This window comes from Trematomus bernacchii, unplaced genomic scaffold (genome assembly GCF_902827165.1).
Source record: "Trematomus bernacchii unplaced genomic scaffold, fTreBer1.1, whole genome shotgun sequence".
Classification (NCBI taxonomy): Eukaryota; Metazoa; Chordata; class Actinopteri; order Perciformes; family Nototheniidae; genus Trematomus; species Trematomus bernacchii.
The window spans coordinates 360,277-385,225 of record NW_022987603.1 but is presented as its reverse complement, the minus strand read 5'-3'; the positions used below and the strand labels follow the sequence as shown (position 1 = coordinate 385,225).

The window sequence follows — 24,949 nt, the reverse complement described above, 5'->3', positions numbered from 1 at the left end:
TGTTAGCAGTATTTGTACATGCTGTTATATGCCATGTAAGCAGTGTTTGTACATACTGTATATATGACACGTTAGCAGTATTTGTACATACTGTATATATGACACGTTAGCAGTATTTGTACATACTGTATATATGACACGTTAGCAGTATTTGTACATACTGTATATATGACACGTTAGCAGTATTTGTACATACTGTATATATGACATGTTAGCAGTATTTGTACATGCTGTTATATGCCATGTAAGCAGTGTTTGTACATACTGTATGACAGTATCACACAGTACTCTCTCTGTACTCATTGTTCTCAGACAGACTCTCAAACACACATTATGCCAATGAATCCACAATGGGCTCTGTGTGTGTGTGTGTGTGTGTGTGTGTGTGTGTGTGTGTGTGTGTGTGTGTGTGTGTGTGTGTGTGTGTGTGTGTGTGTGTGTGTGTTAGTATAAACAGCTGATTATAATCACAGGAACGTGACGCAGAGACTTTCAGAGATGTTCTCCTCCTGTGATAATTCTTCTGCGTTGCTGCATGAGTACGGAGGCCCTGGAGGGTCATATGTTCCATAAAATCAACTTGTTATCTTGGGGAATAATGTGTGTGAATTGTGTCTCTTAATGGCTGCCGTAGGTCTTCAAAATAGTGGAAACAAAATCACAATTTGAGTCAAAAAGATGATTTTATTATCTCAAGAGAAGAATCCTGTAATCTCTAAGAAGATATTCATTATTTATTCACGATAAAGTGAATTATTTGTGATGTCGAGAACACTTAAAATGTACTTTAGGAAAACTAAGAAAATAGAATATTTATTTAAAGCCCTTTATGGCTAAATTAGAGTTTGTTAACAAGTTATAAAAAAAGTCTTTTTTATAACACTGGCTAGCTCCAACACATTGTACGTGATAGGCTAAGGGGGCGGGACAAGCTGGTTGACCAATCACAACAGAGCCGGCCAGCTAACAGAGCAGACTGGGCTCTGGTTTCAGACAGAGGGTGAAAAGAGGTGCTGCAGGTCAGGCAGTATGAGAACAATGGAGACATGTCCCAGATGTTAAACAGAGGAAATACAATGTTTGAATCCTGACCCTTCAAGGCTTCCATACCCTGAGTAAATATAATCAAGGGACCAAATATATAAAAATGTTAAAAAAGTCAAATTGTTGTGGTTTAAACACAACCTTTTCCTGGTTTTACTATGAGCTGAAGTAACTGTGTCTTGTAGCAGTAATGTGTAACCGGAGTAAAATGTAAACAGATGAAGTTAAACTGCGGCTCGGATCATGCACAACAGGAATTCAGAGGAAACCCCTCCTCCACACACACACACACACACGCACACACACACACACACACACACACACACACGCACACACACACATACACACAGGCTGACACTCGGAAAATGGAGTCAATGAATACATGGCACCGGGGCGTTAATGGAGTGGGGGGGAGTGTGTGTGTGTGTGTGTGTGTGTGTGTGTGTGTGTGTGTGTGTGTGTGTGTGTGTGTGTGTGTGTGTGTGTGTGTGTGTGTGTGTGTGTGCGCGCACTAGGAAACTCCCCCTGAAGGCGGTGCTCCTCCCGGACTGAGCACCGAGAAACATCCCGACAATGAGCCCAGCTTTCCCACGTTTTCTCTCCTCACACACACACACTCACACACACTCACACACACTCACAATCTGGGTCATTAACAGACACACACACTAATGAGGATTAATCCGGAAACAACCTGAGACTCTGCAGCTCGGATCTAACAGGTAAATAATGTGACTTTTCTGCACGATTCTGGATCTGGAAACTTCTTTGTGTGTGTGTTTTCTCTCCGGGAGCTCACACACACTCACACACACTGGATCGTTAACAGACACACACACACACTAATGAGGATTTAACCTGTGATTCTGCAGCTCGGATATAACACACACACTCCGGTCAAAACTCGGTAAATTGTGACTTTCTGCAGGATTTTCTCCGTAAACGTCTGTGTGTGTGCGTGATTTCTCTGCATGGCTGTGTGTGTGTGTGTGTGTGTGTGTGTGTGTGTGTGTGTGTGTGTGTGGTGTGTGTGTGTGTGTGTGTGTGTGTGTGTGTGTGTGTGTGTGTGTGTGTGTGTGTGTGTGTGTGTGTGTGTGTGTGTGTGTGTGTGTGTGTGTGTGTGTGTGTGTGTGTGTGTGTGTGTGTGTGTGTGTTATCCAGATGTAGAACAGGCATTTAGACTCTAGAAAAACTGTGTGAAAATACGCGATTTCTCTACATTACGATTATGTACTTGATTTAGAAGCTGCACGAAAGAACCTGCATTGTTTGTGTAAAGTATTTACTAGTTTAACTAACTAAATGCCATGTAAGGGTAGAACATATTTATTTTAAATACTTTGAGCACTATAAACTAGTCCTGCTTTGTTTGGGTAAAAGTCTACGGAAAGGGATTAGGGTTTTATGTGAGGTTTTTTTTGGAGTTCCGAAAAAAAGTGGGAATTATTAGATTTAGATTTTTTCCTCAGAACTAAAATACAACCACTTTTGGTCAAATCTAATCTGACCCTAATCCTCTTAAATCTGTATTGTTTGTAAAATGCAGAACATTTCTGATGTTTGGCAGTTTAATATTAACCAAAACGTATTTTTTAAAACTAAACGAAATTAAACACTGCACTTTAAAATACTCCCTTTCAAGTAAAAGTACTTCATTTAAAGTTCTGTTTTGGTGAAAGTATTCAAAGTAAAGCTACATAATGCAGAACATGTCCCGTGTTAGAAGTGATCTCAAAATACTTCATTAAAGGGATTGTTAAAAGTTTTCTTAATTCCACACGATAAAATAAATCCTGCATTGTTTTGGTAAAAGTCTGTAGTGTTAGCAAAATACAGAGGTGTAAAGTACCTAAGTACATATACTCAAGTACTGTACTTAAGTACAATTGTAGGGTAGGCCTACTTGTACTTTACCTGAGTATTTCCATTGTATGCTACATTGTACTTCTACTCCACGACATGTATTTAATACCTTTAGTTTACAGATTTGGATTAATGAACTTGTTGTTTGGGTAAAAGTACACAACTACTGTTAGCTAAATGCAGTTTAGGTATGAAAAGTGAAGCTATATGACGCAGAAATGTCTCAAGTTTGGGGAGTTTCTTTTATGACAAAACATCAGATTTTATAAAGTGATCAGATTTAAGTCACTCTCTCAGCAGCACAGTTAATAATACGTTTATAATGTATGGTTTCTGTAGCAGTGATTTCATAATACTCTGACAAATCATCAGGAGGGAATCTGACTCACTTCAACACGCCTCATAGTGAGGTATTAATAGCGGTGTAAACATTACAATTAATCCAAATGATCTAAATCATAATATGCAATATTCAACTGGAAGATTAGTATTTCTTCTTCTTCTGCAATTAACTCGGTCTTCCTGTTTGTTTGTCAGTGTAGATCAGGAGTGTGTGTGTGTGTGTGTGTGTGTGTGTTATTCTGAGAGTCTGCTGACTGTCGCCCTGCTGCAGAATCTGAAGTGTAGGTGAGGTTTCAGTGGAAAGGATGAACAGAAGTTATTAAATAATCTGACGTGTTTTGAGATTTAAAGAGTCCTCTCCTGCTGATGTTCAGGTGTATATCAGTTTGTAGTGTCTCTACTTTAAAGAGTCCTCTCCTGCTGATGTTCAGGTGTATATCAGTATGTAGTGTCTCTACTTTAAAGAGTCCTCTCCTGCTGATGTTCAGGTGTATATCAGTATGTAGTGTCTCTACTTTAAAGAGTCCTCTCCTGCTGATGTTCAGGTGTATATCAGTATGTAGTGTCTCTACTTTAAAGAGTCCTCTCCTGCTGATGTTCAGGTGTATATCAGTATGTAGTGTCTCTACTTTAAAGAGTCCTCTCCTGCTGATGTTCAGGTGTATATCAGTATGTAGTGTCTCTACTTTAAAGAGTCCTCTCCTGCTGATGTTCAGCTGTATATCAGTATATAGTGTCTCTACTTTAAAGAGTCCTCTCCAGCTGATGTTCAGCTGTATATCAGTATATAGTGTCTCTACTTTAAAGAGTCCTCTCCTGATGATGTTCAGGTGTATATCAGTATATAGTGTCTCTACTTTAAAGAGTCCTCTCCTGCTGATGTTCAGGTGTATATCAGTATATAGTGTCTCTACTTTAAAGAGTCCTCTCCTGATTATGTTCAGGTGTATATCAGTATATAGTGTCTCTACTTTAAAGAGTCCTCTCCTGCTGATGTTCAGCTGTATATCAGTATGTAGTGTCTCTACTTTAAAGAGTCCTCTCATGCTGATGCTCAGGTGTATATAAGTATGTAGTGTGTCTACTTTAAAGAGTCCTCTGCTGCTGATGTTCAGGTGTATATCAGTATGTAGTGTCTCTACTTTAAAGAGTCCTCTCCTGCTGATGTTCAGGTGTATATCAGTATGTAGTGTCTCTACTTTAAAGAGTCCTCTCCAGCTGATGTTCAGGTGTATATCAGTATGTAGTGTCTCTACTTTAAAGAGTCCTCTCCTGCTGATGTTCAGGTGTATATCAGTATATAGTGTCTCTACTTTAAAGAGTCCTCTCCTGCTGATGTTCAGGTGTATATCAGTATGTAGTGTCTCTACTTTAAAGAGTCCTCTCCTGCTGATGTTCTGGTGTATATCAGTATGTAGTGTCTCTACTTTAAAGAGTTCTCTCCTGCTGATGTTCAGGTGTATATCAGTATGTAGTGTCTCTACTTTAAAGAGTCCTCTCCTGCTGATGTTCAGGTGTATATCAGTACGTAGTGTCTCTACTTTAAAGAGTCCTCTCCTGCTGATGTTCAGGTGTATATCAGTATGTAGTGTCTCTACTTTAAAGAGTCCTCTCCTGCTGATGTTCAGGTGTATATCAGTATGTAGTGTCTCTACTTTAAAAAGTCCTCTCCTGCTGATGTTCAGGTGTATATCAGTATGTAGTGTCTCTACTTTAAAGAGTCCTCTCCAGCTGATGTTCAGCTGTATATCAGTATAGTGTCTCTACTTTAAAGAGTCCTCTCCAGCTGATGTTCAGCTGTATATCAGTATGTAGTGTCTCTACTTTAAAGAGTCCTCTCCAGCTGATGTTCAGCTGTATATCAGTATGTAGTGTGTAATTAAAGTGAGTGTGTTCTCCATGTGTGTGTGTGTGGTGTATTAATTGTTCTCTGAACCACAAACACATGCTTCACACATGAAGTATTCATCTTTTATGATGATGATGCATTCAATGTCCTCTGAAACAGCTTCAGTAACCGTCTTCCCTGCAGCCAGGCTGATCAATATTCTGCTTTTAATTAGTTTTCTGCAGGATTGTACACAATTTGTACCTTTTATAATGTCATGATAGCTTATGTTTAACATGTCCATCCTTGTGGCTTAAAGGTCCCATGTCATGGCCATTTCCACTGATCATAATTCCATTGTTGAGGTCTACTAGAATAGATTTATATTGTGCATTTCTCCAAACTCACATTGGTTTCTCAAACAGCATCTCTCCAAACTCACATTGGTTTCTCATACAGCATCTCTCCAAACTCACATTGGTTTCTCATACAGCATCTCTCCAAACTCACATTGGTTTCTCATACAGCATCTCTCCAAACTCACATTGGTTTCTCAAACAGCATCTCTCCAAACTCACATTGGTTTCTCAAACAGCATCTCTCCAAACTCACATTGGTTTCTCATACAGCATCTCTCCAAACTCACATTGGTTTCTCAAACAGCATCTCTCCAAACTCACATTGGTTTCTCATACAGCATCTCTCCAAACTCACATTGGTTTCTCATACAGCATCTCTCCAAACTCACATTGGTTTCTCATACAGCATCTCTCCAAACTCACATTGGTTTCTCATACAGCATCTCTCCAAACTCACATTGGTTTCTCATACAGCATCTCTCCAAACTCACATTGGTTTCTCATACAGCATCTCTCCAAACTCACATTGGTTTCTCAGACAGCATCTCTCCAAACTCACATTGGTTTCTCATACAGCATCTCTCCAAACTCACATTGGTTTCTCATACAGCATCTCTCCAAACTCACATTGGTTTCTCATACAGCATCTCTCCAAACTCACATTGGTTTCTCAAACAGCATCTCTCCAAACTCACATTGGTTTCTCAAACAGCATCTCTGTAAACTACGTGTATTCACTGAATTTCACTCTCTGCCTTTAACGGCTCGTTGTAGCTCCAATAGCTCCAGCCCCCACCCTCCCTGTGAGCACAGTGTGCTCTGATTGGTCGGGACGTTGTGAATCGCGCTGAGCTCCGTGGAGGTGTTGTTTCCTTGTTTAGCGATACATAGCGAAACACAGCCAAACTCATCCTGAGCACACACAAAGTCACAGCCGAAGTAAAAACAATAAGTGTGGCTTGATATTGAGTAAGAAAAAGGTTGATAAACGCTGTGAGAATGGGTCTGTAGAGAGAATGGGTCTGCAGAGAGAATGGGTCTGCAGAGAGGATGGGTCTGCAGAGAGAATGGGTCTGCAGAGAGAATGGGTCTGCAGAGAGAATGGGTCTGCAGAGAGAATGGGTCTGCAGAGAGGATGGGTCTGCAGAGAGAATGGGTCCTCAGAGAGAATGGGTCTGCAGAGAGAATGGGTCTGCAGAGAGAATGGGTCTGCAGAGAGAATGGGTCTGCAGAGAGAATGGGTCCTCAGAGAGAATGGGTCTGCAGAGAGAATGGGTCTGCAGAGAGAATGGGTCTGCAGAGAGAATGGGTCCTCAGAGAGAATGGGTCTGCAGAGAGAATGGGTCCTCAGAGAGAATGGGTCTGCAGAGAGAATGGGTCTGCAGAGAGAATGGGTCTGCAGAGAGAATGGGTCAGCAGAGAGAATGGGTCTGCAGAGAGAATGGGTCCGCAGAGAGAATGGGTCTGCAGAGAGAATGGGTCTGCAGAGAGAATTTCGCCGTGATCCCAACTGTCTGTTATCAGCCTGCAGCCAGGGAGGAGAAATCAGCTTCCTGCTCCATGCACACAGATGTGTGTGTGAGGAAGTCCGTGGATTGGTCAATTTGGACCAATCAGCGGGGGCTTAACGTAACGGCTCCGCGGACGTAACGTAACGGCTCCACGGATTGGTCCATTTCGTTCCGGGTACGGCATGACATCATGCCGTACCCGGAATAATCAAATGGACAATGACGTATCTCCAACGAGGCGTTTTGGGGAGGTATTTTCTGTGTTAGAGTTTTTCTCGCTACAGGGTGTACTTTGAGGGTTTTGACTCTGCACACCGTTTACATGCATAAAAACCTTCATAACACAAGGGGACGGGTAATAACCGGAGAAGCATGACACCTCTCCTTTAAAGTCGAGCCTGATGTCTTTAAATCTCTTTTGGATCAGTCCAAACCCCCCAAAAATATTCACTTTCACATGATATACGGAGAAGACAAGCAGGAGATTTGAATATATTAATTTCTGGTTTACTTCTGATTTATTCCATGACGCTGCTTTTAGTTAATTTAATGCAAAAATTACACAAATCCTCAGTTTCAAACTTCTTTATTATGAACTATTAGCTGCGTTTTGTTTATTTAAGAAAATTAGAAATCTGTCCCTCTGGACTCACGTTTGTCGTGGTTTTCTGAGATTTAAAGTAAATAAATAACAGATATTTTCTGCAGAATAATTGCTCTGTAAGATGGGCGTAAGAGTATTTGGTAAAAAACACTTAAACCAATGTTTTTATTGCATTTTCTCTCATACCAAGCTAATGTGTTTAGCAGTGGACCGATCACACCTGCATGCTGACACAGGCAGCAAATGGTGTGTGTGTGTGTGTGTGTGTGTGTGTGTGTGTGTGTGTGTGTGTGTGTGTGTGTGTGTGTGTGTGTGTGTGTGTGTGGTGTGTGTGTGTGTGTGTGTGTGTGTGTGGTGTGTGTGTGTGTGTGTGTGTGTGTGTGTGTGTGTGTGTGTGTGTGTGTGTGTGTGTGTGTGTGTGTGTGTGTGTGTGTGTGTGTGTGTGTGTGTGTGTGTGTGTGTGTGTGTGTGTGTGTGTGTGTGTGTGTGTGTGTGTGTGTGTGTGTGTGTGTGTGTGTGTGTGGTGTGTGTGTGTGGTTGGTTGGTTAACACCTGACAGATATTTAGTGTTGACAGGTGATCTCTCGGGGTGTCGGGGGTTTATGTCTCTCGGTGTCCTCACACTCTGGGTGAGAAACAGCTGCACAGGTGTGATGCATGCTGGGAGAAAACACTCCATGCTGCAGTGTGTTTTTCTGTGGTTCTGGACCATGTGTGGGAAGTAGTGGAGTACAAATACTCCGTTACTAGGGATGTCCCGATCACCTTTTTTTGCTCCCGATCCGATTCCGATCATTTGATTTTGACAATCTGCCGATACCGATTTTTCCCGATCCGATCTTTATGCAATGCATTAAGAGAAAAAAAAGGTAACAGATAACGGCTGGTCATCCAACGCGATGAATTCAGCTATCTTGGCTGTTATTTTTTTGGCCAGTGTAACAGTGAAAACACTGTTCTGGGGCAGTTTCTCTTTCCTTTTAAAAGTCTCTGAAAGTGTCGGTTGTTTCAGTGCCTTTACCCGAGTGGCCGCTGTGTACTCGTCGTGTTGTTGTTGGTGTTTGTTTCTCAGGTGGCGTTTCTCTGTTCTTTCCACCACGCTGAACCTCCGCCTTGCAAACATTGCATCTGGCTGTTACACTGCCTTCGCTTTCAATTTTATAATACTTCCAAACTCCTGACATTTTCTCTTTCCCGACTCCCGAGTCACCAGCTGAACGTAGCCTCTCGTTAGCTTACTGCTACTATTAGACCCTGCGCCCACTCTGTTGCCAGATTTGAGAGAAATAAGCAACCAGGTCGATGAAAACAAGCCCAAAAGAAGCAACACATACATGATGTTGTGTAATTTTAAACCAAAACTAAGGCCTCAGGATGACTTTAAGACGTGAACATGGTCATTTTTGTTTTGTAACATTAAATAAAATAATACAAATATTTGATAAAAAAAAAAAAAAAAAAAAGATTCCGATCCCCGATTTTTTTCTCCCGATTCCGATCTTTTGAAAATCACGTGATCGGCTCCGATCCCCGATCACGTGATCGGATCGGGACATCTCTATCCGTTACTGTACTCAAGTACATTTCTCTGGTATCAGTACTTTACTCCACTACTTATTTTTCTGACGACTTTTTACTTTGACTTCTTACATTTTGAACACAAATACCTGTACTTTCTACTTCTTACATGTTGAACACAAATACCTGTACTTTCTACTTCTTACATGTTGAACACAAATACCTGTACTTTCTACTTCTCACATGTTGAACACAAATACCTGTACTTTCTACTTCTCACATGTTGAACCCAAATACCTGTACTTTCTACTTCTTACATGTTGAACACAAATACCTGTACTTTCTACTTCTCACATGTTGAACACAAATACCTGTACTTTCTACTTCTCACATGTTGAACCCAAATACCTGTACTTTCTACTTCTTACATGTTGAACACAAATACCTGTACTTTCTACTTCTTACATGTTGAACACAAATACCTGTACTTTCTACTTCTCACATGTTGAACACAAATACCTGTACTTTCTACTTCTTACAAGTTGAACACAAATACCTGTACTTTCTACTTCTTACATGTTGAACACAAATACCTGTACTTTCTACTTCTTACATGTTGAACTCAAATACCTGTACTTTCTACTTCTTACATGTTGAACACAAATACCTGTACTTTCTACTTCTTACATGTTGAACCCAAATACCTGTACTTTCTACTTCTTACATGTTGAACACAAATACCTGTACTTTCTACTTCTTACATGTTGAACACAAATACCTGTACTTTCTACTTCTTACATGTTGAACCCAAATACCTGTACTTTCTACTTCTTACATGTTGAACACAAATACCTGTACTTTCTACTTCTTACATGTTGAACACAAATACCTGTACTTTCTACTTCTTACATTTTAAACACAAATACCTGTACTTTCTACTACTTACATGTTGAACACAAATACCTGTACTTTCTACTTCTTACATGTTGAACACAAATACCTGTACTTTCTACTTCTTACATTTTAAACACAAATACCTGTACTTTCTACTACTTACATGTTGAACCCAAATACCTGTACTTTCTACTTCTTACATGTTGAACACAAATACCTGTACTTTCTACTTCTTACATGTTGAACCCAAATACCTGTACTTTCTACTTCTTACATGTTGAACACAAATACCTGTACTTTCTACTTCTTACATGTTGAACACAAATACCTGTACTTTCTACTTCTCACATGTTGAACACAAATACCTGTACTTTCTACTTCTCACATGTTGAACCCAAATACCTGTACTTTCTACTTCTCACATTTCCCAAACAGGCTGGTTCCTTTAGTTTGAATGTGTGTTTGGTGGCGTGATCATTATTATTTAGAGTCATTGCGTGCCTATTGATTTGAACACGATCCGTGTATCCATCATTTCCTGGTCTTCTCTAAAGAAGAGGGACCAATGAAAACGTTGTCATGTTGCCGTTGTTCAGCATGGAAACATTCATTAGCTAACAATGACATTATTGTTCTATTAATATAAAGGGAGGTCAGGTACTCTTTAAAACAGCTGCTAGTTATGGGTACTTTTTACTGAAGTACATTTCAAAGCCCTCTGTACTTCTACTTGAGTAAAGAAGTTTAGTCAGTACTTCTACTTCTACCAGAGTATTTTTAAACACGAGTATCTGTACTTCTACCTGAGTAAAGGATGTGTGTACTTTTGCCCTCTCTGACCGTGTGTGTGTTTCTAACATTGTGTCTCTCTCTGCAGTGTTATTCGCTGTGAGGATGTCTTCGTCTCGCTGCTTCTCGCTGCTCCTGCTTCTCCTGATGCTGATGAAGACTCCAAACACAGAGAGCAGACCGACAACTGAGGATACCGACACAGGTAACACGCACCTGAACGCACCACCAGGGTTATTTCTGCAGGGAAACAAATCTAAAGAAACATGTCAAATGGGGTTCTGAGGCTTAGATATAGATCAGGCGTTGGATACCCACACTCTGATCCTTTGCTAAAGTCAAAGTAGAAATACTACGGTCTTAAAATACTTTATAACAAGTAAAAAGTCCTGAATTCAGAATGTCAGCTAACCAATCAGAGCAGACTGGGCTCTGGTTTCAGACAGAGGGTGAAAAGAGGTGCTGCAGCAGTATGAGAAAAATAAAGAGCTTTTTGAACGTGTGTGTGTGTGTGTGTGTGTGTGTGTGTGTGTGTGTGTGTGTGTGTGTGTGTGTGTGTGTGTGTGTGTGTGTGTGTGTGTGTGTGTGTGTGTGTGTGGTGTGTGTGTGTGTGTGTGTGTGTGTGTGTGTGTGTGTGTGTGTGTGTGTGTGTGTGTGTGTGTGTGTGTGTGTGTGTGTGTGTGTGTGTGTGTGTGTGTGTGTGTGTGTGTGTGTGTGTGTGTGTGTGTGTGTGTGTGTGTGTGTCATTAAAGCGTATCAAACTTTCCAATGAGACAGTTTCTTAAACAGGAAAATTACTCCAATTTCTTTTTTAAAGGTTTGGCTGGTTTTGGTTTTTGCCACATCTGAAACCGGTTAGGGTGATTTTTTTTGTTCCTGGTGTAACTGAGGCTGGTTATGGTATGTGTGTGTGTGTGTGTCCAGTGCAGAGAGTAACACAGGAACACAGTGTTCATGGTAACACAAACAAACTTTAGAAAGCATTCGTCCTCCGTCTGCTCAGTATGTGTGTGGGCAAAAATCAAATAAAGCAGAAAACTTGAACATTTTAAATGCTTAAAAACTGCATGTTTCCTTAAGAAGTCTCTTTTCTAAGTAATTAGATATTTCTTTTCCATAGTCAAGTCATCACTGCAGCTTTTGCATAATCAGGATTTAGAAATAAAGCAACAAATGCAATAACTTTTAGCTGTAATGATTCACGAGACACAAGGAACGTTTCCTACTGGAGAGAAAGTCATTACGATTATTTTAACAAATCTTTATTTTATTCAGCCTGTCCTGCAAGTGAGTGTGTGTGCATGTATATACCTTCTATGTGTATGTGTGTGTATGTCTCAGTTAGAAAAACAATTATATTCACTTAAATATGATACACAGGGACAAACAATAAGGCTAAAACTGGCATTTCTGACATTTGTCCATTTTAAAAACACTTTTAAAGGTTGCTATTTAGTCGTTTTTATGTCGTTGAGTTATCACTGCAGTGTTATAATAAAGGTGCATAATCAGGATTGAGAAATAAAGCAACAAATAAAATAACTTTTGTAGGTAATGCTACAGAAAGGGACAAAACAAACGTCCTACGATAGTTAGAGGGAAGATTACTTTACCTTTCCTCATTTATTCAGCGTGTCCTGCAAGTGTGTGTGTGCATGCATATACCTTCTGTGTGTGTGTGTGCATGCATATACCTTCTGTGTGTGTGTGTGTGTGCATGCATATTACCGTGTGTGTGTGTGTGTTTTGTGCCAACCATCTGGTCTGCAGCTGACTGCGAGTCTCAGTGATTCTGTTGTTTTTGGCGCCTGTAAATTCTTGTTTTCCTCTCGGTCAGGAACATCACATTTTGCCTCTTTTTTCTCTGCGGTTTCTCCATAAACAAAACCTGCTTTCAATTTCCCCCTCATTCTCTCAAAATTAAGTGTTTAGAAACCAAAAACTGGCTTAAATGTTCCTGTAAGTGCCGTGAACCCGGCCCTGTCTAACGCTGCTTTTTATAAACGGTTTGATGTGTTGAGCAGAAGCTGCACTTTTTGCCATAGTCTGTATTTTCAGCACCACGACAGAAGGTTTCCCAGAGATTCAGCTTAATAAACGCGTCTCTCTGGGCTGTTTTTCTATGTTTACCTTCACCAGAAACAGAGAATTAAAGTGGGGGAGGGGTGGGTACTTCAGTGTTTTTGCTGAAGTGAGGCTGACTTATTTTCCTAACCAAAGAGTTATATCTTTAAAAGGTTAAAGGAGCCCTATTCAGCTCATTTTCAGGTTGATATCAGTATGTAGTGTCTCTAATGTGACATGTTTCCATGCTTTAATGTTCCAAAAGCTCTTTATTTTTCTCATACTGCCTTTTCTCCCTCTGTCTCAAATGATTCTGGGTAAACCAGTAGAATCAGAAAAGGGTAAAGTATTATTTTAAGTAACAGAGTTGTCTGCAAACAGGTGGTGAAAACTCAAACTGGTATGCATACTCTGAAAGTGTTATTTCAAAGAATGATCCTAAAACCTTAATTATATGTGAAAACTTAATTGGGATATGCCAAAGTACTAATTCTGAGGGTTTAAAATGGTCTGATTGCAAGAAAAAGGGCAAAATGTCCTATTTTTTTATAATTGTCCTCACTTTGAAGGTCTAAAAAAACAATTGGTCCCCACAAAGATAGATAAACAAGTACACGCATACATTAGCAAAGCTTTGTGAGCAGCTTTTAAACATTTTTACTTCTTTCTGTAGCCGACGCAGTAAAATCCTCTGAAGACGAAGAAGACGATGAGTCATCCTCAGAGGAAAATAAACTGTCCAATGAGCTGTCAACGAGTAACGAGAAGCTCCAAAGTAAGACTAAAACTTCACGTCTCTTTTTCTCAGTTTTAAATTATTGTAAAGTGAATATCTTTGGCAAAACAAGACATCTGACACCCAGTTTAAGGAAAATAATCAGCAGATACATTGATGGTGATAGTTGTATTTGTGTATTCTTGAGTATACATACATGTATATTTATTACATTTCTGCTTTCATTTTTTTTATGTATTTTCTGCTTTTATTCAGTTGTTAACTATGTGCCTTAATGATAATAAAATTGTGTATAAGATAAAATGCTAAATTGCGGCATTCGATTGCCATGAATTTAGCAAATTGCTAATTCCACAATTCCCTTTTTCGTCTTCAATTAAGGCTTAAGTTTTGGTTAATTAGCTATGCTTAGACTCTTTTAGTTATTAGGAATAAGACCAGCTTCTATTTAGCTAACTTCAGGCATGAATGCTATATAACTGAACTCATTAATAACTGATAATCGTAGCATTACGTAGCAAAAAAATTGTCAAATGCTAATTCCATGTGGCACATTTTGGTCTTCAATAAAGGCTTACGTTTAGGTTAATTAGCTATGCTTACACTCTTTTAGTTATTAGGAATAAAACCATCTTCTTTTGAACTAACTTTGAGCATGAATGCTATATAACTGAACTCATAAACAATTATACATTTCACATGAACAATTGTCATAATCCTAATTCCATTCTTCTCAAACTGTAAATCTTGGTTTCTCTTTCCGTTGCCTTTTTTTTTTTTTTTTAAATGACTGGTGGTCCCGATGTTTACCCCACTGTGTTTCCTCGTTAGCGTTAGCGCCACAGTGGGTGATGCCGGACAAAATGGAGAAGCAGCTTCACGCCGTTCCCGCCAGCAGAACGGTGAAGTTTCGCTGCCAGGCCACCGGGAGCCCGGTCCCCACGCTGCGCTGGTACAAGAACGGGAGAGTTTTCAGAAAGGACCAACGGATCGGAGGCTACAAGGTAAGGGTGTAAAAAATTAAACTAACAGATATCGCCCTAAAATTTCCCGCAGTGATTACTGACATCAAGAAAATACTTTTTTACATTACAAGTTTTCTGATATGTTAAAATGTATCTGGATATGAGGCGTTATGTAAGTAAATGTGTGCTCTCTTGATTTACTGAGGGATTATTAATTGCCTATTGTTTCATCTTACATCTTAATTGTTGGTTCTTTTTTTAAATATGCAAATGAGGCATTATCTCATGGGTCTTATTTATGTCTTTTATTTTTCAGATCCGAGACCACATGTGGACTTTAATAATGGAGTCGGTGGTGCCGTCTGATAAAGGGAACTACACCTGTGTGGTGGAGAACGAACACGGGAGCATCAAACACACCTACCTGCTGGATGTAGTCGGTAAGAAAACCTACATTTACACCCAGGAGAGTGTGTGTAATATATATGTGTGTGTGTGGTTCTACGACTCCTCCACACCGTCTGCTTTTAAAGCACTTCTTAAAACCCAACTCTTCTCCTTAGCGTTTTGACATCTTGTAGATCGTTGCTTTTATCGCTTTTAAATTGTCTATTGTTTTTACTTGTACTTGTTTTATGGTGTGTGAAACTGAGCTGTGGGATTTTTGTATGCTTTGTTTGTTTATTTATTTGACTGTACAGCACTGGTCTGGAGGTTTTAAAGTGCTTTATAAATAAGAATAGAATCCTTTATTGTCATTATACAGGTACAATGAGATGAGTAGAGCTACTCCTTTTTTTTAAGGTGCCATCAAAAATACAGAAAAAACAAACGAGACGTACAACATTTAGGAGAAGACAACATGCAAACAACAAGCATTCATACTTCAATATGCAGATAGTTAAAGTGCAGGAATATATTGGTTTAAGTAAAATAAATATGTTTGAATCTGTATAAATATATATATATATATATATATATATATTGTGTCAGTGCAAGCTGGAGTTTAGTGCAAGTTGTATTGTATTGTTTATTTATTCCTATTTTTATTTCAGAGCGTTCTCCTCACAGACCCATCCTGCAGGCGGGTCTCCCGGCCAATCAGACGGCGGTCGTGGGTAGAGACGTGGTGTTCGTGTGCCGCGTGTTCAGCGACCCACAGCCTCACATCCAGTGGCTCAAACACATCACCATCAACGGCAGCAGAGAGGCGCCCGATGGACATCCATACGTCCACGTACTCAAGGTGGGAAACTTGTGGTCCTCACAAAGATATATAAACAAGTACAGAGTCACACTAGCAGCGAGCCACTTTAAAAAAATGTGTACTGCTAAACACAGAAAAACACTCAATAACTGACAGTAGGGGGTTATGATAAAAGTAGCATAACATGTCATATATTCATATTAATCAGTTTAGAAAGAAATAATTGTCGGACAATCATACGTCCTTGTACTCGAGGTCTGAAACGTGTGTCCCCACACATATAGATAAACAAGCACACACACACTAGCGTGAGACACTTTTTAAAAATGTGTACTACTAAACACAGAAAAAAACACTCAAAAACTGACAGTAGGGGGTTATGGTAAAAGTAGCATAAAATGTCATATATTCATTGTACTTAGTTTAACAAAAAATACTTGTCTTTATATCTTATTTAACGTTAAATGTGTTTTTTTGACCTTTTCTTACAACTTAATGTCTAATGTTGTTTCTGTTTGCATTTCTTGTATTTGTAATACGTACCTGGTAATACACTTGATTCTTATTCTGATTCCAAAATTGGAAATACTCAAGCAAAGTACAAGTATGTTGAAATGCTAGGAAATCTACCTATATTGAATTTTTGTTTTACATCTCATTTGTGTGTTTGCTGCAGACTGCGGGTCTGAACATGACGGATAAAGAGATGGAGGTTCTGACTCTGAGGAACGTGAGTCTTAATGATTCAGGAGAATACACATGTTTAGCAGGAAACTCCATCGGCGTCTCGCATCACTCCGCCTGGCTCAGTGTCACTGACGGTAAGCACTCAGAAACTTGTTGAATGTAATGTGTCGTTTGTAAGGTTTGAAAATCAGTTTCTTAAAATCAACAGAAAAGTGAAAAACATTTCTTTGTTTGTGTTTGTGCTTAGAATAACTTTGCTTCTAAAGTGCAAGAGCAACATAGCTTTTTACAATATAGGAAACAAAAACCGTTGTCTTTTTTAGGGGCAGCATAACATTTAAATAGTGTTTTTCAATAACTATGAATGCTTTAAAAAACACTGAACTTTAATGGTTTTATAAAAGTTAAAATGAGCCTTAGAAAAACTGTATAACACACCTTTAAAACATTGAAATGAACCTTAGGGAAACCTTGAAAATGTATCTTAACCTGTTAAGCCCGAGAGACCCCGGTACCGGGGTACTGCCGCAACATCTTGCAGGAAACAGTGTCTGAGGGCATGTTCATTTAATAAAACTATGAATGTTTGAATGCTGCACCGAAAATCACTCACAAAACCTTATTATTTATCTTTTCACCACATCCAACACATCGTTTCACATCGTGAGGTGACACAGAATCTAACAACACCGACATTACCACTGAATTATACGTATTTGCGACGTTATAAGCAAAAACGGACATCAAAACAGGTGACGCTAGGTAGCTAAAAATGCTAACATTTTTACCTTGGCTCTGTAGTCTCTCCAAAGTGGTCTTCAATGGCATTCAAACGATAAAAACGCTGCTGAAGTTAATCCATAGGTTAATCCAATGTGTCTGTGTCCCTTTGAAATTATTTCTGATAATCCATAAGCATTAAAACTGCTTTTCCGTTTCCAGATGTCAAAGCTAGAGATAGGTTCACTCTGATGGAAAATTACATGCGCGAGGCCCCCACCTTTTCTCTTCACAACGTGTATGTGGGGGACTCCCCCTTCGATTCTATTGGCTCTAACGGTCGGAAAGAGGTGTCAACCATCAAAATCGACCAAGGGGGGCCAGAGATATGGAAAATCCACCCAAATGACCCCAGAAGTGGTTTCTTTTTGCTAAATCTCTCTAAAAAGGTCAAATGTCACTTGTTTTGCATCAATCTTGATACAGGGTACTTATTATATGTTGTACTTTGGATTCCTAAAGCTTTTAGTCTACTAACCCATCATCCAAGGGTAGTTTTCACTATAAGACACTATCATTTACAGTTTTTTACTATGTTCAATCTGAATTTTCTTTAAAATAAAAAACATCTATATTGATTCTGACTTTTCTACATCCAACTCACAGGTTTATCATTACTTTGAGAAAAGAGATTATTAATTTAACCCTTTTAGAAGGGAAGATATGGTCTTTTGTTCTGGGAATGTCATTTTCGAGTCTGAGACCTGAAAAACAGGCTCAGGGCTTAACAGGTTAAGTAAACTTGAAAATGCCTGATTTTGATTCAATAAAAAGAGTTAAAACCTTTTGATTTGATGATGTTTTTCCCCTCAGAGCTCCCCCCCACCCCGCTGCCCTCGCAGACGTACCTGGAGATCTTCATCTACTGCCTCGGCTTCTTCATCATCATCATCCTCATCGCCACCGCCATCATCTGCAGACTCTGCTGGGCGCCGAAGAAAAACAACTTCCACCATCAGCTGGCAGTCCAGAAGTTAGCGAAGAGCATTCCTCTGAGGAGACAGGTAACACCGCCATCTTTGTTCACTGTTTACCTTCCTGTTTGTATTGCTGAATACACAGAGCTGCAGGGATGCTGTTTGTCTGTGTTGGACCCTGAATCTAAGAATTCGGAGAATGTAAGAAATAAATGGAAGCAACAATTCTGTGAAAAAGTATAAATGATGTGAGAAAAAAGTTAAATTCTGAGAAAAAAGTAAGAATTCGGTAAAAATTAAATTTGAGAAAAAGTAAAAATTCTTAACAAAAAGTGAAATTTGGGAAAAGGTCAAATTTCTGAGAAAATGTTAAGTTCTTAAGAAAAAGTCAAATTTCTATGAAAAAGTCAAATTTCTGATAAACAAAAAAATAATTATAAGGAAAAAGTCAAATTCTAACAAAAGTCCACAATTCTGAGGAAAAAGTCAAATTTCTAATAAAAAAGTGAATATTCTTATAAAAAAGTCAAAATTCCAACAAAAAAAGTCAAATTCTAAGAAAGAATTCAGAGAAAAATATACAATTCTGCAAAAGTCAAATAAAGTGTTTCTGTATTGCTCCCCAGGTGTCGGTGGATTCCTAACTTTCTTTTTTTATATAAACATTTACTCTATTTGTCTCTGAGTAACTGTCATGAAACCTAATTCCCCAAGATAAATATAATATAATATAAATAAGTATTTGTGTATTTCGTCCCCAGGTGTCGGTGGACTCCTCGTCAGGTCTGTGTTTGATACGTTCGTCTCGTCTCTCGAGCGCCGCGACCTCCAGCCTCACCGGAGTCTCAGAGTACGAGCTGCCCTACGACCCCGCATGGGAACTTCCTCGAGAACGGTACCTGATTATCTATTTTCCTGAAGTCTATTCAAGTTTCAAGATTCAAAGGTTTTATTGTCATATGCACGTAAGCTACAGTGTAGAAATGGCAATGAAATTCTCCTGACCTGAGCTCCTCCAACAATGCAACATATATAATAAAATACAAAAATAAAAAGTAGTGCAAGAAGTCTATACTGTATACATGTCAACAGAATACGAAACAATTAACTACGGTTTATTGCGGTTATACCTATTATACCTGATCTCTATTATACCTAATAAAATACACTGTAGTTTGCTATATACTCATTGTCCTAAATGTTTTTTTTTGTTTTTTTAGCTCTTAAGGTTATTTGTATAGTTACATTTAAATTTGGTGTAAATGTTGTCTTTAGCAGAAAAAAGTAAACAATTCTGAGAAAAATATCAAAATTCTGAGAAAAAACTCAAAGTTCTAAGAAAAAGCGCCAGGGATAGACATCGAGTATTTTTACTAATCTGTGATGTGTGTGTAAACATTTCCTAAAGATGATGAGGACAAAGAGTATTTAAAAACATATATAATTAATACAAATTGTGTGGAAAAAGTTAAAAATTCTGAGTAAAAGTGAACAATTCTGAGAGAAAAATCTAAACTTTGAGAATAAATCTTAATTTAAAAAACTCAAAATTCTGAAAGAAATGCCTGTGATAGACATAGAGTTTGAACTAATCTTTAATGTGTGTGTTTGTCCTCAGACTGACGCTGGGGAAGCCTCTGGGCGAGGGATGTTTCGGGCAGGTTGTTCTGGCCGAGGCGGTCGGGATCGATAAGAACAAACCGACCCGCCTCACTAAAGTCGCCGTGAAGATGCTCAAAGGTGAGGCTGCTTTAAATTCATTCATGTGTCCGGAGATACAGAGAGTAGAAACCACGAGGAAGACATTTTATTTTTAAGATTTGTGTTAATGTTTTTTTTTTATTGCCGTGGTGCAGCGGACGCCACGGAGAAGGATCTGTCCGACCTGATCTCTGAGATGGAGATGATGAAGATGATCGGGAAACACAAAAACATCATCAACCTGCTGGGAGCGTGCACACAGGACGGTGAGTGTGTGTGTGTGTGTGTGTGTGTGTGTGTGTGTGTGTGTGTGTTTACAAAGGCTAAAAAAAGTATTAAAAGCATCTATTCAATGTGAGAAGCTGGAGCAAATTAATATTTTGTATTATTGCTCGAAAAAAGCCTAAACCCAAAAAAGCAGATAAATAAAAGTGGGAAGAAAAATTATTAAAAGTCTATAACCAGATAAAATAAAGAAATATTACAAATGGATAAGTAAAATAAATTATGTAAAGTCTAACACTAAAATAAATGTTTGATATTTCTGCAAAAAAAAAACAGGATTAATGAAACAAAGTCGCTGAATGCTCTACACAAGCTAAAGATGCTAACCCCTCTTCTTCCTCTTCCTCTTCCTCCTCCTCTTCTTCAGGGTCTCTGTACGTTGTGGTAGAGTTTGCCTCTCAGGGGAACCTCCGGGAGGTCCTGAGGTCTCGTCGCCCCCCTGGTCTGGAGTACTGGAGCGACTCCCAGCAGGAGGCCATGGACCGGCTGGAGGTCAGGGAGCTGGTCTCTGCTGCGTACCAGGTGTCCAGAGGGATGGACTACCTCGCCTCCAGGAAGGTAAACTATTCGGTTGAAAATGTCGAAATTATGTGAAAAAAGTTTGAAAAAAAAAAAGAATCCAAGAAAAAAGTAAAAATTCTGAGAAAAAGTAAAAATTATGAGAAAAAGTAAAAATTATGAGAAAAAAAACAAATGTTGTCAAAAGTCAAAATGTCCTCTACAGCAGGGGTGTCAAACTCAATTTCATCTCGGGCCACATCAGCATTATGGTTACACTCAAAAGAGCCGGTTGTAACTTTAAGACTATACAAAAATATACATATATATAAATATATAATGTATATATAAAATAATGTATTATATTACATTATTGCAGGGGGCATTGGATTATTATCGGATAGGGTCACAACTGAATAATTAACTACGTCTGAAAGCAGAAGTCTGGGGCAAATCATTTCAAGTCTCTTCATTGCGCATGTCACAAAATGAGATGCATTGTGGGAGATGTAGTTTATTGGCAACATGCTTCTGAAAAGCGGCATGTAACCGATAAATAATAATAAACTTATTATATTCTTTCTTGCGGGGCCACATAAAATGGATAAAAACATATATTTCTGCACCAGATTTTGATATGGGGTGGAAACTGATTTACTATTATTAATAATTGTCTGATGTTAATTATTCCCCCCTCAGTGTATCCACAGAGATTTGGCAGCGAGGAACGTTCTGGTGACCGAAGACAACGTGATGAAGATCGCTGACTTCGGTTTGGCTCGAGACGTTCATCACATCGATTACTACAAGAAGACCACCAACGTGAGGATGAATAATACTTTGGATATTAAAATGTTTATGGTTTGCATATATTTTATGTCTTATATTTTGTATATAATATTTGGTACCACTTTACAATAAGACTACCCGTATAAAGGGTTTACGAATAGTTTGTAATTCATTTATTAATTAGGTTTTGAACACTTTATAAATCATTAATAAGCTTTTATAAGACATGAGATAAACAGGGCGACTGTGACCGGTTGCTTGCCAAATAGTGAGCCCACATGTATCTGTACTGCTAAGCCTTATATTGGCTACCTAGCTTACTTTGTCTCCTTCATCAGCCAGCATCCTTGGTATCTGTTGCTCACTGAGTTGATTCTCGCTAAGTAGCCAATATAAGGCTTAGTCATCTTGCCAAATAGTGAGCCTGTGTTGATGTATGAAAACTATGTTAGAACTGGTTTATAAATGGTTCTTAATGATTAATAAAGTGTTTACAACCTAATTCATAACCTAATTATAAACCCTTTATGAATCCTTTTTAAAGGGAGTCTTATTGTAAAGTGGTACCTTTCTTTTTTTCTTAGATGTTAAGAAATGTTCTTATATTGTGTATTATTTCCTGCAGGGCCGTCTGCCGGTGAAGTGGATGGCTCCAGAGGCTCTGTTCGATCGGATCTACACACACCAGAGCGACGTGTGAGTGATTTCAAAAGATTACTTTTTATAACTTTAAGACAATAAAGTAGGCCTTTATCTGAATAACTAAACAAGTTAATAATAATAATAATAATAATAATACATGACACTTATATAGCGCTTTTCTAAAAACTCAAGAAATATAATAATACAACTAAAATAAAACACTTAAATTAAAGTATGATATAAATGAATAATCAAAACAACTTTAATATAATAAAGCATTATATTGAAAATGATAAAATAGTTGCAATGTAAGTACAATAAATTAAGCAAAAATAAAAGAAAGATATCTTTAAAAAACAATTTAACTTCAATTAAATTAGTTAATAAAGTAATATTAAAAGAATCCAAGGCTCTGCTGAAGCATTAAGGTTTTGACAGCAGTTTGTCAGCTTGATTGGTTTTATTTTCTCCATATCTGAATGTTTTCTGTGCTGTTCTTTCTGCAGGTGGTCCTTCGGGGTCCTGCTGTGGGAGATCTTCACCCTCGGGGGGTCTCCGTACCCCGGGGTCCCTGTGGAGGAACTCTTTAAACTGCTGAAGGAGGGCCATCGCATGGAGAAACCCTCCGCCTGCCCCCAGGAGCTGTGAGTGTATAAATATATAGAAAATACCCAAAAATGGAGCTGTGAGTGGCCCGGACCCCCTTCCTTTAAACAGAAACACAGATTATTAGTTTAGAAAAGTGCATTTTACACTCAAACAGTGTCCAATATAAAAAATACAAAAGACAACACGTAAATTCTGTGCATTTGTATGTGTTTTAAATGTACGTGAAACTGTTATACTGTTTATATAATCCAGCTGTTTGCATGTTATGTGTGTTTCCAGGTATCGGATGATGAGAGACTGCTGGCACGCCGTCCCCGCTCGCAGACCCACTTTCTCTCAGCTGGTGGACGATTTAGACCGAACACTTTCCCTCATGGCCAACCAGGTAATAACAGCACAAACAGCTGATTGTCTGAAAGATTTCATGTCGTAGAAGAAAATTTAAAACTTCAGAGAAATTTCTTTTTTAAATACTTTTTTTCTCACAATTCTTAGATTTTAAGTAACTTTTAAGGAAAAAACTTTTAGAGAAGGATTTAGACCTTTTGGATTTAATTTGGATTACAAAAATAGAAGTAAATATTTTGTGAAAAAAGTCAAATTCTTAGAAAAAATGAATTTTGTCAAAACATTCTGAGAAAATAATATTATTTGTAAAAACCAAACATTTTGGAGAAAAATACTAAATTCATGTTAAAATATTTAAATTATGTGAAAAAATGATTACGTGAAAAAAGTACAATTCTGAGAAAAAATGAATTTTGTGAAAAAAATCAAAATTATATAAAAAATGTCAAAGTCTAAGAAAAAGTCAAAAGTACTAATAATATTAGGAGAAAAAAATACAAATTCGGAGAAGAAAAATTGAATAGTAAAAAATATATATATATATTACTTTCTTAAAATCTAAGAATTCTGACAATTTTTTCCTTTACATTTTAAGAAAAAAACAGGATAAAAAAAAATGTAGTAAAAATTCTGTTAAAGTCCCATTTGTAGGTTATCTGTGAATCTAACGCTGCTGTTTCTCTGCAGGATTACCTGGAGCTGGCGTCTCCTCTCGTCCAGCTCTCCTCCGTCAGCTCCTCTCTCTCCTGCAGCTCCTCGTGAGCCTTCTGGGAATTCCTTCCTTCATCCCGTTTCCTCTCGATGTTTCACTGCAGCTTCCTGATGTGAAACACAGCTGGACTGAGGGATGGAACCACTGCTGCTGAAACATGTTTATAATAATAACGTTCTCAGTGTGAATAGTGTACATATTATTTTGTTATTGCGAATACAAGGATGAAGACAGAACTGGATTCATAGGAAATGAAATGTAAAGCGAGAAATACTTACTAAATAAGGAACAAAATACAGAAGAGGTGGAAAGGGAAGTTATTCACAATAACAAGCATTAAGAAAAAGGGGCAACAAGTCATTAAAAAGCTAAGAAAACACAAGCTTTAAAAGGAAATACGACAGGTATGAAATATAATAATGAAAGTTACAGTGAAGAGTAACATATGAATATAATTGTTTTTGTTAAAAAGGATAGGATTCAGTTTTTATTTAAAATAAACTGCATTTTTTTTCTTCGCCTTTTCTAGATATATTCAGCATAAAAACTATTTGTCCATGTTTAGTTTTAACTTTGAAGACAAGAAACAGACCTTCATGGTTTGTAATGTAGCAGACGTTTTATACACACAACTAAATGTGTACATATATCTATACATTAGTTAAAATAATACATTTAAATGTACTTTTTACTCGTCTACCATCTGCCTCCTTAGATGTATTTCTTTGTGCATTCTTTATTAATTTATTTTGTACCAATATTTATGTATTTCTCCACACCTGTTGCCAAAGAAGATGTCCGCCAGTGTTCAACATTGCACTTATCCAGCTGAGTACAGCCTGCCATTTACAGAAAACGCTTCGAGTTGAATGTGTACAGTAACTGATTAACAACAGTATTAAAACTTTTTTTGAATTTACATCCCCTGGTTTGCTGTGATTGAAATGGACAGGATGGGATTTGTAACAACTGAAATGATTGGTGTGTCTGAGAGTTCGTCCAAATTGAGTCGGTTATTTAAAAATATATATTATTTTCTCTCATTAACACACAGAAAGCTGGTCTTTATAAAAAAAAAACTGAGATTTTCCAGAATAGCGGACAAAATGGCTGCTTTTTGGACAGATGTACAGTATGCCACATAAAATGCTAACTTCGCACACAATGCTAACTGTTTTGCAGTATTTTAAGTTATTTTTAATACTGTATATTACACTTTTTTTTGGACGTTTTAGGTTTCGTACTTTTTGTTACATC

The 24,949-nt window shown here is 38.1% G+C and overlaps 1 protein-coding gene across 2 annotated transcripts; it reads left to right on the top strand.

Moving 5' to 3' along the window:
• Positions 1–1,628: 1,628 nt before the first annotated feature.
• fgfr1b (fibroblast growth factor receptor 1b) lies at positions 1,629–24,611 on the top strand. Of its 2 annotated transcripts, XM_034130776.1 has the most exons (17): positions 1,629–1,766; positions 10,841–10,957; positions 13,490–13,591; positions 14,384–14,556; positions 14,834–14,957; positions 15,573–15,763; positions 16,401–16,545; positions 18,005–18,195; positions 18,870–19,003; positions 19,727–19,848; positions 19,965–20,075; positions 20,462–20,652; positions 21,292–21,414; positions 22,007–22,077; positions 22,530–22,667; positions 22,912–23,017; positions 23,668–24,611. In XM_034130776.1, exons 2-17 carry the CDS (start codon positions 10,858–10,860, stop codon positions 23,740–23,742), a joined length of 2,097 nt encoding a protein of 698 aa, XP_033986667.1. In that variant the 5' UTR covers positions 1,629–1,766; positions 10,841–10,857; the 3' UTR covers positions 23,743–24,611. The 2 variants fall into 2 exon arrangements, with proteins under 2 accessions (XP_033986667.1, XP_033986668.1); XM_034130777.1 differs by lacking the exon at positions 13,490–13,591.
• Positions 24,612–24,949: the final 338 nt, after the last annotated feature.